This window comes from Morone saxatilis, unplaced genomic scaffold (assembly GCF_004916995.1).
Source record: "Morone saxatilis isolate NCDOM2014 unplaced genomic scaffold, NCSU_SB_2.0 Contig10, whole genome shotgun sequence".
In the NCBI taxonomy this organism is placed as follows: domain Eukaryota; kingdom Metazoa; phylum Chordata; class Actinopteri; family Moronidae; genus Morone; species Morone saxatilis.
In genome coordinates this window covers 14,765,482-14,778,695 of record NW_023339652.1, presented here as the reverse complement: position 1 = coordinate 14,778,695, position 13,214 = coordinate 14,765,482, and the positions used below count along the sequence as shown (strand labels likewise).

Sequence of the window (13,214 nt, the reverse complement as noted above, 5' to 3'; positions counted from 1 at the left end):
CACTCACTCACTCACTCACACAGACAGACACACACATACACAGTGACCTATTTTTCACTCGTTCGTAGGTGCACAAAACAAGACAAGCTAAAGGATGTGGTGATAATCACTTGACCTTGTGCACACACATATGCGTAAGCTCTGTTACATGAGCTTAACTGCACTGCTTTTCTTGTGGTTCTTTTCATACTGCTGGAGGTTTTAATGAAGCCATATTGTGACAGTAAAGAGGTACAGTCTACACTCGCTTACTGAATCAGGTTTTTTCAGTTATGTGGCACCTCTACGTTCCAAGTCTGTCACTTCATCTTTTATAAATGACACACTGTAACACTAACTTAATATCTTAAAGCCCATAAACATACATTACAACATTATATGGAGAATTCACAATATTACAATATTATATGGAGAATTCATCCAATTATAAAATAAAACTAACCATTTAAAATATAGTATTACAAACACAGTGCAACCAATGTAGTGTTTCAGACTGACAATTGTCTGAGTACCCCTTAATAAAGTAATAATAAAAAAATAAATCAGTTCTATAGACCTTTTTCACAGCAGCCATTTTGACATGAAATAGTAGGGTAAACACTGCTTTGAAAAAGGTCTATTATCATAGTCTCAGAGGGCTGACAGAGCCCTTTCATTGTCCCTATAACATCACAGTAATAGATTCCTTCAGTATGCATGGTGTAATGTAAAGCTTGTGTCTTAGTGTTTATTGTAAATCTTTATCTCTAAATCTGAAGATTACATTAAAATGACCCCCCTAGTTAGGGATTAATGTAAACCTTGAACAAAAATGTGTCCATAGCAAACAACATAGAAAATAGTTGAGTACAAGTCTAGTTTGCATATTATGTGTAAAACACATATCCTGATCTGATTATTTTATATTTTTTACTGCCTGTTGACTTAGTTAGTTTGTGTATGGCTGCTTGTGTTTCGACAAAATTTAAGAAGTTGGCTCTTCTGCTAAATAGAAAAGGAAGTTCTGTGTTCATGTGTTTATATTCCTTAAGGAAAATATGTTTGTATCTGTACTGAATACCCAGCCGTATTCCGTCAAAAAACTGCATCATCTGTTTGTAATTTAAGACTAAACTTAGAGATTTATTCACATGTGGTGGTTAACTTTATGGAGGCCGGAATCATTTTTAGGTAGTGTAACCAAATCCAGTTTGCTTTTACTTAAATGTAAAATCACAAGATCTTCTAGTTGCTTTTTTTATCTGATCAGTCCAACGCCCAAAGATATAACATTTTGAATATATAAAATCTAAACAAGCAGGAGATCTTCACATAAGCAGAAACTGGACCTAGAGAAAGTCTGAAATTTGTTTGTGATAAATCTTTTAAACAAGGACGACAAAGTGCTTCACAAACTGAGGGAACATACATCTAAAGTAAATGAAATAAAAATAGATGAAATGCTGAGAGGACAGACTAAATCTGTTGTAGACTGATGAGCTTTAAGCCACCATTTTACATCACAGAAAAAGCAGCACGGAGTCGCATTATATAATACTTCCTCTCTTCATGACACCGATATGCTCTACATAAGCGGAGCTGTTATTTAAACTCTCAGTTGTCACAATACTGGCATCTTCTCTGATTAGCACTGTCATAGAGGACAAAGGGCCTCGGTAATGAAATGAGAGAGGATGAGTTGAAAGTATTTGTGGAGAAGCCAAACTTAAAAGCGCGTACATTAACCAAACAGATGTAGCGTCTTCTCTCGCTGTATTTTTACTCCACTCACCCTTATTTTAAGTTATCATATCAGTCAGCATTATGTCAGCTAACAGATGTGGTCCTTATTTTGATTCCAGAATAGATATGATCAGTCGCCCACAACAAAAAAAATATAAGCCCAGTAATATTGACAGCCTGCGCTGTGAGAATATGAGCTGTAAACATTAATAAATACATGTATGATTTGTTTTTATCCTCGCTCGGTTGTCTCGCTGTTTAGTGTGCAGGTGTGTGTTTTCACAATCTGATTTGTGCTTACAAAGGTTTTGCTGTTCAGCGCCAGTCACGCCTCGACACGCCGTCTCTTATTTTTACCCTCCATAAGATGGTGATCGACCTGATCTCTGTCTTCTCTCTCTGGGAGTAGGAGGAGATGAGAGTTATTTTCAACACTGTATGTATGTATGTGTGGGTGGATGGGTGGACTACGTTGTCTTGTGCTGCTTGCTGCAGAAAGAAGCCCCACACCACAAATAGACGCGAGGCACGTCGCAGTATATTTTCTCACGGTGTGTTGTAATGTGAGCAGATTGCAGAAAAGCAACAGTGTGGCTTATCACCAATAACTCAGGTGGTTAACTAACAGCTTGTGTTGAAGTTCAGTAAGAATGAATAGCAGTGAATTTGGTCTTACTATAGAGTTGTTTGGCTTTAAATATAAAACTCCATTCCCAAAGAAACTCCAGATCCCCTAGTGACTGTTAAATAAACATCCTTTTTTTCTATGTGTGTTTTAGGACCTCAACAAGCGCTTGTCGCTGCCTGCTGACATCCGAATTCCTGATGGTTACCTGGAAAAGCTGCAGCTCAGCAGCCCACCCTTCGACCAGCCGCTCAGCCGACGCTCCCGCCGAGCCTCGCTGGTCAGTGTCTGTTTGTGTCTGTGTGTGCTACCTATATTGGTGTGCGCTGATGTTACCAGACTCCCTCTGTGCGAGTTACCATGGCAACTGGCCTGGTGTGAGATCAGGATGGATTAATCTGAAGTCACAAGCGCTCACCTCCTGCCTTTAGCCCATCAAATTAGATCATAATACTCAGCTGTGGCGTGATCGTGCAGGTTTGTGTCGGAGGTTTATGCTTTTAGAAGTTGCCAACAATGACACTGCAGGTTAAAAAAGTTATTGCTAGTAATGGACTACATTTCTTGCTCTTTTCCTTAAGGATCACGACAAAGATACTGCATTTCTTGCCCTTTTATTTTTCTCCATCTGTCCTGACACAGAGGATGCCATGTCAGCTCTCATGTTCCAGCACCTACAATGGAAAATGATAGTTGAGAATGTTTCATTGATCTCCAACATTGACTGTATATAGACGGACGACATGACAGCTCCCCAAAAATGAAGCCCAAATATCTCGATACTTGGTGTCTGGTTGCAGTATAGTTCATAAACTCAGCCCGCTCCATGTTAGTGGATAGGACAAAGTAAACATCAAATACATTTTTCCCAAAGATGGTTTCTGTCATTTTAGGTAGCTTGATTTTTCTCAAGTGTTAATTTTTCGGACAAGTTTGCTTTTAATTAGTTATTTGATGCTATAAAAAGGGGGTTTCATGTAATGATTGACAGCTCGCGATTGAATTGGTTGGGTGTTTGGAAGGGGCTTCAACATCGTGGCTAACTACTGCACAGACTCTGGCTCAAGATGACGTCACCAGCGCAAGATTGCAGCACCCGTATCAGGGATATTATTGCTTCATTTTTCTACTGTGGGAGGAAGTGGAGATGCATCGCCCACTTTTATATACAGTATATGATCTAAAACAGGGGTTTTAACAGTCTAACTGTTAAACAGCTACCACTGTATCAATTTGATACTGAAAAAAAAAACTTAAAGGACTTCAGAGACCATGATATCCTTGAAAAGTGTATGTCACATTAAATCATGTTTATCATGTCTGTGTGTTCAGTTTTGACTGAGTTATGACTCAAAAGGAGTGATTTTTGAAGCAAATTGCAGAAATGAAGTGTGAAGGATTTACGTTTTAAAAGTAAACATTTAAGTCCCTCACTGTTTAAAAACTTCTGATCGAAGACATTGACTGCACAAGTCAGGTTTTGTTGTCCGTCCTGAAACAAAGCAGGGAGACCCAGAGCTGCTTTTGGTACTATCGCACTTATACACAGAGAAATCCTGCACCAGCAGTAACATTAAAACAGAATACAACACAACTGCATTGTGTTTTGAGGTTATATGAAGGAGTATATAAAGGTTTAGAGCCTTCAGTGGCTGAATGAAAAAATACTGCAGTAATCTGTTGTAATGAGCTTTACTCAGGTGTTGCAGGAACAGTAAAACCACAGATTGAGCAGATTGCAGAATCCAAAATGTCTTTTTAATGGCCTTTTAACTTCATCCATGATAAATTCTGACTTTTCCCTCAGTCGGAGATTGGTTTTGGCAAGTTGGAGACGTATATTAAGCTGGACAAACTGGGAGAGGTGAGGAAGACATGCAATCCCATCTGACACTATTATGTGTTTCACAACTCGTGTTAATTCAGTAATATTGAACCAGTGTTATGTGTTGCGTTCAGGGAACCTACGCCACAGTATTTAAAGGACGCAGTAAGCTGACAGATAACCTGGTGGCGCTGAAGGAGATCCGACTGGAGCACGAGGAGGGAGCACCATGCACTGCCATCAGAGAAGGTAATCAGCCTTGTCTCCTACACAAAACTCCTCAGGTTCTGCACTTTAATGTCACATGAATGGAAATAAAACTTCATATTGGTAGTTGCTTTTCTTATAATGATCACAGACTGGAGGTTGAACTGTAATTCATCCCACTTTTTAGTTCACTGTTAAAAGGATCAATTCAACCTAATTACAAAAAACTTAACATGGTGGAGGCTAAAGGAATTTAATATGTGTTGCTTAGACATAAAAAATAACTCAATAGCAACATCCCTTTCCAAAAACAATGTAAGATATATATTATAGTAATATCAAATAATCGTTGTTTGTAATCAAAAAGTGTGTAAACATCCGTCTGTCTTTGACTCTGTAGTGTCGTTACTGAAAGACCTCAAACACGCCAACATCGTGACGCTACACGACATCGTCCACACTGACAAGAGCCTCACGCTCGTCTTCGAGTACCTGGTAAGACCCACTGCTTCCCTGTGTTCTCAAGATGGTCTTTGTTGAGAGCTTTACAGACAAAATGCTTCTAAATTTTTATTCAATTTCAGCGTTTTTTGTTTTCCCAACTGTTTTTACATGCATTTCTTATAATTTTTTTCACTTTAGCAACCATATAAGGTTGATTTATTACTTTATTTATTTATGTATTACTTAACGAGATTGTGCATTACAGACAAGGAGTCACCACTACAGACCAAGACAGGGTGTACATATGATGGGAAAAAATGTCAATGTAGAGATGTTCTAGAGAGGTGTTATTGTATCTACTTCCTGTTTGATGGTGCCATCTCTCCCTGCAGGATAAGGATCTGAAGCAGTACATGGATGACTGTGGAAACATAATGAGCATGCACAATGTGAAGGTGAGGACAGCTATTACTAATTTTTACACTTTTTATTCTGCTCTCTTTACTTTGTAATGTTATTTTCCTTTGCTGTGGGAAAACATTATCTCTTCTCAACCCTGGGAGTGTGTATGCCCTTTTTTTGTGTGTTCAATAGAGATGAGAGTGTGTAGTGTTGGTCCTTTGACCAAATAGTCCCGGGAACGTAACTCTTAGAGCAGGGACTAAAAGTCTCTTTTGCATATTTCTGTTTGCATTTACAGCCCATCTGAGGGAGTTCAGTCACCATAGCTGCAAGAGAAAAAAAAACAGCTGTGAAATCCGGGCAAATTAGACCAGTAAAGGATACACAAAATCAATTCTGATAAGTTTCATTAATAACATCAAGTTTTTACACACATTTTTCCAGATCTTCCTGTTCCAGATTTTGCGAGGGCTGTCGTATTGTCATAAGAGGAAAGTTCTCCACAGGGACCTGAAGCCCCAGAACCTCCTAATCAACGAGAGAGGAGAACTCAAACTGGCTGATTTCGGTAAGAGGAACCACAACAGCAGCAAGTACTGTCTTTAGGGCAGTGGAGAATGGAGGAGTGGGAGTATTCCTGCAGTCCTTGTAGTACATTTGTGAGGGAAAATACATTTTCAGTTGGACTCTTTACAGAAATAATGCTTCTCTCCCCTGTAAACAATCCTAATGTCTGTTTTTGTCTTTGGCGGACTGGCAGGCCTGGCGAGAGCCAAGTCTGTCCCGACTAAAACCTACTCCAACGAGGTGGTGACTCTTTGGTACCGGCCTCCTGATGTCCTACTGGGATCTTCTGAGTATTCAACACAGATCGATATGTGGTACGAGCCTCACTGGAACCCTGCAGCTCACACTACTAAAACTTACAGTACAGGCATGATTGTTATAATATAATTAGTGTATTAATCAATGTGTTGTCAACAAACACCACCACGCAAACTTGCATTTTTCCGCTTTTAAACATGTTTGTGGGAAAAATGTATAATTTCAGTTGCATTCATTATGGTCTTAAAAGGTTCTTAATATTCACCTGTTGAAACCTGCAGAAACTGAATAGTAAGAATAAAACATAATCCATCATAAAAATAGAAGTTAGTTTAAGCCTTAGTGCTATTATTGCTACTTTTGCTAATATGGCTTCTGTTGCTCCTAATAATACTCTCCTGTCTCTTGGTATGAGATACAGCTGAAACACTTAGTTGGTTAATTGTTCAGTTTATTGTAGTCCCAGATTGCCAAAAGTTGCATCAAAATTCGTTATAAACATTATTTAGGTTCAGTGGGACTTGCATTTTCCAAGGATATCAGTATCACCGATGTTTATTACAAATAAATGTATATAAATCCACATTTTATCCATCAAACAATTATCAGTCAATGAAGAAAATAATTAGCAGATTAATAGATAATGAAAATATTCCTTGGTTGCAGCCCTAGAATTTAACTACTATTCTGTGTGTGTGTGTGTGTGCAGGGGTGTTGGTTGCATATTCTATGAAATGGCTGCAGGTCGGCCACTGTTCCCCGGCTCCACCGTGGAGGATGAGCTCCACCTCATCTTCAGGTTACTGGGTGAGTGACTCCCGCCAGGCCAGATCACCATGGCAACCCAAATGTCTCGCCGCACCTATGATTACCTGTTTAACCAAACGTGGCTAAATACTGTATATCTGAGACGCTGTGATTCTGTGACTTCAGGCACGCCCACAGAGGAGAACTGGCCAGGAATCTGCTCCATCGAAGAGTTTAAATCCTACAACTTCCCCAAATACAAACCGCAGCCGTTAATCAACCACGCTCCCAGGTACTGTGGACTGTGTGTGTGTGGCCTGTATGCTCCTGTGTATGCATCTGTCTTTGTTTTTTTTTCCTCAACTCTTTTGCATGTATACAGTAATGGTGTGTATTCATTAATGTGTGTGTGCGTGCCACAGGCAGGAAATCCTGTGGAACATTTCACAGACAGCCATCCACTTCCTTCCTCCCATGAGCCCCCACATTCCCATCAGGCCGTGCTGCAGGCAGACAGTAAACTGTTGGCTCTTCCTTTTTTTTCCTTTAGGCTGGACGGTGAAGGCATTGAGCTGCTGCTGTCTTTCCTCAAAGTGAGTGTACTTCCTTCATAATACCCAGAATGCTATTCAATCCACTGCATTACACCCAATGTTCCCTCCTCTTTTTGATTTTCATTTTCTTATCTTTTGAATCCCTACAAAAGAGAGAAATTGAAAATGCATGAATTTTCATTCTTGACCTTTGGGGATAGTATTTCAAGCACATCGCTTCAGTGAAGCTGGTACAGGTGTTGTCACACAGCTGACAGCTGGTTAAGATAGACCAGGGGCCGGTCGGGGGCCCAGGAAAGATCAGGGAGACCGCTCATATCCGACATCCAAGACCGTTCTTGGACAGAGACACATGATCACGCTATTATCATTATCATGTGACCAAAAGTTCACATTAGGTCATTGTTTCATATCTTTATCCATATCGTCAGTTCAAATAAGCTTTATTGACATGCATATTAATATTACATTTTTTGCCAAAGCTAAACTACATATTTATGGCTTAAGAATAAATGATCTACTGTCAGCTATGTAAAAAAGACATACCTGCACCTGAAAAAAAGAAACAACAGTTGAAAACAGTTTATAAATAAATGAAATTACAAGTGAAAGTCGAGATTAATTGTTAATTTAGGATCTGGGTCCTATGTACATGTGCTCATGTCACAGAGTTAAGTTGAGATAAGACAGAAGATCTGGAAAAGGTCTGAAAAAATTAGTTTGATGTTAAAGTTTGGTTTGATGGGACTCTAAAAAGGGAAACTGAGAGGCAGGATCTTGAACTGTGGATGTCACACTGAATCGACTTTGCTTTCTTGCCAACAACTGTTTGTTGGCAGGCTTTTTTGTTGAGTAACAGTGATTTTTCTGTTTGACAGTAAAAGAAGAATACTAACAAATAAGACAAAGTGTAAGAACTGATTGGATAGAAGCTCTATCAATCATCTATCTATCTTTCATGATAAATTTGCATTTATTCTGGGAATTCATCCCTTCAGTACCAGTTGTAGACAGCAGGAGGCACAGCCCTGGCACTTTTTTTCCTTACATGGTATTGTCAAGGAACATATTCTTGGTTCCTGTTTCTGATGTGTTTGTCACAGTTTATCTGGCTGAGTCACTAATGGCAGACACAACCGCCACTGCATTATCTGCTAAACTCACAGATTGGTTGATACTTCCTGTTTCTCTCTCCACAGTACGAATCCAAGAAGAGGATTTCAGCTGAAGAGGCAATGAAACATTCCTACTTCAGGCAGCTCGGGATGAGACTTCGCACACTGCCTGAGAGTGAGCACACACACAACTGAATAAAGCTGCAGTCTGTTGTTTTTGGGATTTCCTGCCATTTGCTGTAGACTGAAGTTCTCCTCTGTTTTGTAGGTGTATCAATATTCACATTAAAAGAAGTGCAGCTGCAGAGAGACCCTGGCTACAGGAACTCCTCGTATCCAGAGTCAGGTGGGTGGGGATCACATCCAGATGCTTCAGCATTTAACCTTGTTAGATCATTAGATAGAAAAATAAACGTTTCTTGCTTAAAGGCCCAGTGTGTAACATTTAGGAGGATCTATTGGCAGAAATGGAATATAATAATCCTTGGTATGTTTTCATAGGAATATGATTCAATAGGAATTGTTACATTTTTGTTACCTTAGAAAAGGGAGTTTTTATCTACACAGGGAGCGGGTCCTCGTCTATGGAGGCCGCCATGTTGAACCACCATGTTTCTACAGTAGCCTAGAACAGACAAATCAAACACTGGCTCTAAATAAGGGAAATGTATTTGTTTCTCGGCCAACATAGTTTCTCCTACACGCTTGGAAGGCCAAGCTGTATTCAAATGGTTGCAATCTGCAACTTTACCGCTAGATGCTACTAAATCCTACACACTGGTCCTTTAAGATGATCATGTGACAATCATCAGAAAGCAGGTAAAATGAGGCTGATGAAGGATGATAGTTGCAGATTATTAAATAGGGTCCAGACTGCAGCAACAGAGGCCGAGATATCCTGACTTTCAGTTCCTAGTGTGGGTCAAGCTTCAAAAACACTGGATCCATCTTGTAACCCACACATCCAGTTTGTCAAGCAGATATTCTTTAAAAACACCTACAGTCTCAAGCCAAACCCCAGATGATCCTGATGGCTCCTTGTTAGTAGGACTCCTTGTTACAAGTAAACTGAACTTCATATGTAACATCAGTGGCACCATAACTGTTAATAAAAATAGATCTACTGATGAAGGCTTTGTATAGCATCTCTAATGTATTATGCATTATGGGTATTGTCTCTTTAGACTCTGTCCTTTTCTTCCAGGTAACGGCAAGATCAACAGGAGGCAAAGCATGCTCTTCTAATGTCTGATTAAGAGGATGGTCGACTGCCCACCTTTTTCATCCCTTCCCACCAACCTCTCGCATGAGCCCACCTCCCCTCGGAGTGACCCCCCCCTCCCCTTACCTGCACACACACCTCTCTGAGCGAGTGACTCTGGGTTGAATCTATTTGGAGACTGTGTTTATTTATTGGGGGGCGGGGTGAGGTTGAATTTTTTTGCTGCTAAACTACTACTGTATGTATTTAACACACCATGTGTGTGCGTGTATGTGTGTGTGTGTGTACATGATGTGAACTTGAGACGCCATGCACAGTTGAGCAGTCAGTAAGTTTACTGTTGTGTTTCTACGGACTATGATTCTCCGGCTTCATTTGAGTTAGAATTCCACTGATGTTGATGTCGACGCTGTGATCCAAGTTGTTGTTCTTGTTGTCGTGCTTGGAGACCGAACGCTTCAGTTTCTTCAGAATTTTTTTTTTTAATATAATTATGTATAACTATATATATATTTGGAGTTTATGTTTTGTTTTTCTTCGAGCTTCCGTGACTGAACTCTACAACATTTCCAGGTTTAGAAAGACTAGGACAGCTAGATGGTCTTGGTTGAGGAAAAACGGTTCCTCTGGATTCCTCGTCGTCATTTTTCCTAAACATTTCCGTCGGATTCTTCTTCTAGAGGCCCTGCTGCCCTCTGGGGGGGGTTACACCGAGGGTCAAAAAGCAGGACTGTTTGTGGACAGTGGTAACAGTTTTGGTCTGTGGGTTAAAGAAGAGTCCAAACAAACAACAAAAAAAAAGAACATGAAACTATCTTTCGGTTCTTTTGTTTTTTTGGCCATTCTGGCTCAGCAACGGGACCAAAACTGAGGTGGAGGGGGGAGGAAAACAGTTCAGAAGACGATTAAAAAGCACGGATGAAAGAGGAGGAATACTGGAGCTGAACAGGAAGTCATGTGACGTCCCACAGGAAGCCAGCAAGCCTTCCCTAAAACCCCTCACCAAACTGCCAGGACTTCAGTGCTTTTAAAAAAAAATGCAAGCTACACTTTCTCGCTCTGTGTGCATTTGGAGATCTCACTGCAGTAACTTTGTTTTTAACTTGCACTTCAGTGTGTTTTTTTGGAATCAGGGACCCGGGCCTCGACACGGCCGAGTTTACCCAACAGTATTAAGATGTGTTCTATGTATCTGTGACCTTTGACCTCTCCTTGTGAAACAACAGCGTCATTGTGGTATGTTTTTCGGAGGGGGGATAGCAGGGATCGGGGTGGGTTGTTTAAAAGCAAAATGGTTGTTTTACACTTGGCGTTGGACCACTGCTCTCTCCAGCATTTGTACAGAAGATTTCAAATTGAAATTTTAGATTTAACTGCCCGCTGTGTTGTTTGCAACTGACAGTGATGCTACAGATAAAGCCATTGGAGAAATCTCACTTTTGACTGCATGTTGACTGAAGCAATGGGATCTCCCGAAAATTACTTCAACACTTAAATATCTACCGGTATGCTTTGCATTCCTGGCTTATCGGTTTCCTGGGCTTAGTTGCAGTAAGTATTTGACTTATAGCGAAGACAAGGTCAGATATTTCCAGAAGCTGTAGAATAAAGATAAGTGTTTTATTGGTTTAAAGCTGCAATGGGAAATTTTTATAAAATATAACTTTTTGTCATATTTGCTGAAACTTAGACAAAGACATATAACCTGTAAAAAAAAAAAAAAAAATCAGGTTACTCTTGCTCCTCCTAGTGCTCCTAGTGGCATTTGCAAGAACCCACCGTACCTGAATAAAAACAACCAATCAGAGACAAGAAAGATAGTTGAATAAGTCCAGGTGGTCAAATACTGAAGCTTTAAAGCAGTGGATTCTTGCACTAGGAGGAGCCAGAGGAACCTAATTTCTTTCACAGATTATCTGTCTCATGTACTACTACTCTCTAGGTTGTTCTTTATAAAAAGTTACCTACTGCAGCTTTAAAAGAATAGTTTGACTTTCTCTGGAAATATACTTATTTGCTTTCTTGCAAGAGTTAGATGAGAAGATTGCTGTCACTCTTGTGTCTGTACAGCAAATATAAAGCCAGCACCAGGAGCCTGTTAGCTTAGCTTAGCACAAAATAAAAACGGGGAAACTAGCTTAGGCTTGCGGTTTCCCTCTGTTTCTAGTTTTGCTCTAAGCTAAGCTAACCTAACCAGCCGCTGCCTCCAGGTACATGTTTATTGTACAGATATGAAAGTGTTACCAATCTTTGCATCTTTCAGCAAGTCTATTTCTCAAAATGTCAAACTACTCCTTCAAACAATTTGGTGTAAACATCATGCTTTTGTGTCAGACTTTCAGAATCAAAAAGCAAGAGCTCCAAATCTGACGTTTCGCTACAAAATTCAGTCACACAGGGAGAAACCCATCATGTAAAAGGCACAGGGAGCTATTTCTACACTCACAGTAGCAAAAGTAGAACTGAGTGCCGTGCATAAGCTTCTGCGCTAAAAAAAACAGGAATGCATTCCACATCACAGGTTGAACACGTAAGGGTGTTAGAAGATCTGAGGGAAATGTTCTTGTTACTGCAGCTCTTTTGTTCAACATCTACATGAAAATGTCACTTTTATTTTGAGATTTAAAGGATTTTAGCAACACTTAAGTTCTCTGTTACAGACTTAACATACTGATTGGGTAGAACATGCTAGAAAAGTGCTATAAGCACTACTAATGCTTGATAACATCATTAATGGCTGAGAAAATTAATGTAATAAACATTAAACACAGTTTGCAGCTAATAGTGTAATAATCCTGTAAACATACTGTATTTCTCATCATTTTCTGTCTGTTGTCCGTTCCAAAAGCTCAGTAAATGAGCTCAAATTAAAGTCAAAAGAGAACAAATACAGACGGAATATACTGTTAATGGTTTACATTTCAAAATAATGTAACAATAATTGTGTTCACAGGAAAAAAAAGTCATTATATTAATGGTAGACATCCTGTATTTCATTGACCCATCACCCCTCAGTTTCCTCCTAGGTAGCTTTAAAATGAGGAGCGCTTTTTCTTCCCCTCATTGTATTTCACAATAACTGTATCTGCGTGTTTGGATGCTTCACTGAAACTTTATCACACTTAAAACTTGTCTTTTTCGTGTTCACATTTCAAACATGAGAATGTAGGATTATTCCACTCTTAACTGCAAAGAGGGTTTTGCTAATAGCAGTTTTTTACATGAACAGCAGTGACATGTATGAAAGGAGATTTCTACAATGGCTAAATATTTATCATTGTAAAACTTTTTCAGATGTATGAATGACCTGAATTTATGTGAACATGTCTGAAAGCGTGTGTGTGTGTGTGTGCCTGATGCATGGAAGGCCTGCTGTGTTGTGAATTCGAACTCTCTGAAACACTGAGCTGCCGGTCAACAGTTTGTGTGTGACTCTTTTTACTGGAACTATTTATTTCTCATAACCATCGAAAGTAAATTTAATCTGTTTCATAAACAGTCTGTGCAGCAGTCATTCTTTGAGTGG

The 13,214-nt window shown here is 39.6% G+C and overlaps 1 protein-coding gene across 1 annotated transcript in view; it reads left to right on the top strand.

The window, feature by feature from the left end:
* Nucleotides 1-9,821, top strand: part of cdk17 (cyclin-dependent kinase 17) — a 34,301-nt gene extending 24,480 nt beyond the window's left edge. The window contains exons 5-17 of the mRNA XM_035674772.1: nucleotides 2,502-2,627; nucleotides 4,155-4,211; nucleotides 4,307-4,421; nucleotides 4,780-4,874; nucleotides 5,216-5,278; nucleotides 5,670-5,793; nucleotides 5,986-6,106; nucleotides 6,760-6,857; nucleotides 6,984-7,089; nucleotides 7,348-7,390; nucleotides 8,551-8,641; nucleotides 8,735-8,812; nucleotides 9,671-9,821. Coding sequence (XP_035530665.1) covers nucleotides 2,502-2,627; nucleotides 4,155-4,211; nucleotides 4,307-4,421; nucleotides 4,780-4,874; nucleotides 5,216-5,278; nucleotides 5,670-5,793; nucleotides 5,986-6,106; nucleotides 6,760-6,857; nucleotides 6,984-7,089; nucleotides 7,348-7,390; nucleotides 8,551-8,641; nucleotides 8,735-8,812; nucleotides 9,671-9,711 — 1,158 coding nt within the window. The 3' untranslated portion in view covers nucleotides 9,712-9,821. The remainder of the gene's footprint in view (nucleotides 1-2,501; nucleotides 2,628-4,154; nucleotides 4,212-4,306; nucleotides 4,422-4,779; nucleotides 4,875-5,215; nucleotides 5,279-5,669; nucleotides 5,794-5,985; nucleotides 6,107-6,759; nucleotides 6,858-6,983; nucleotides 7,090-7,347; nucleotides 7,391-8,550; nucleotides 8,642-8,734; nucleotides 8,813-9,670) is intronic.
* Nucleotides 9,822-13,214: the final 3,393 nt, after the last annotated feature.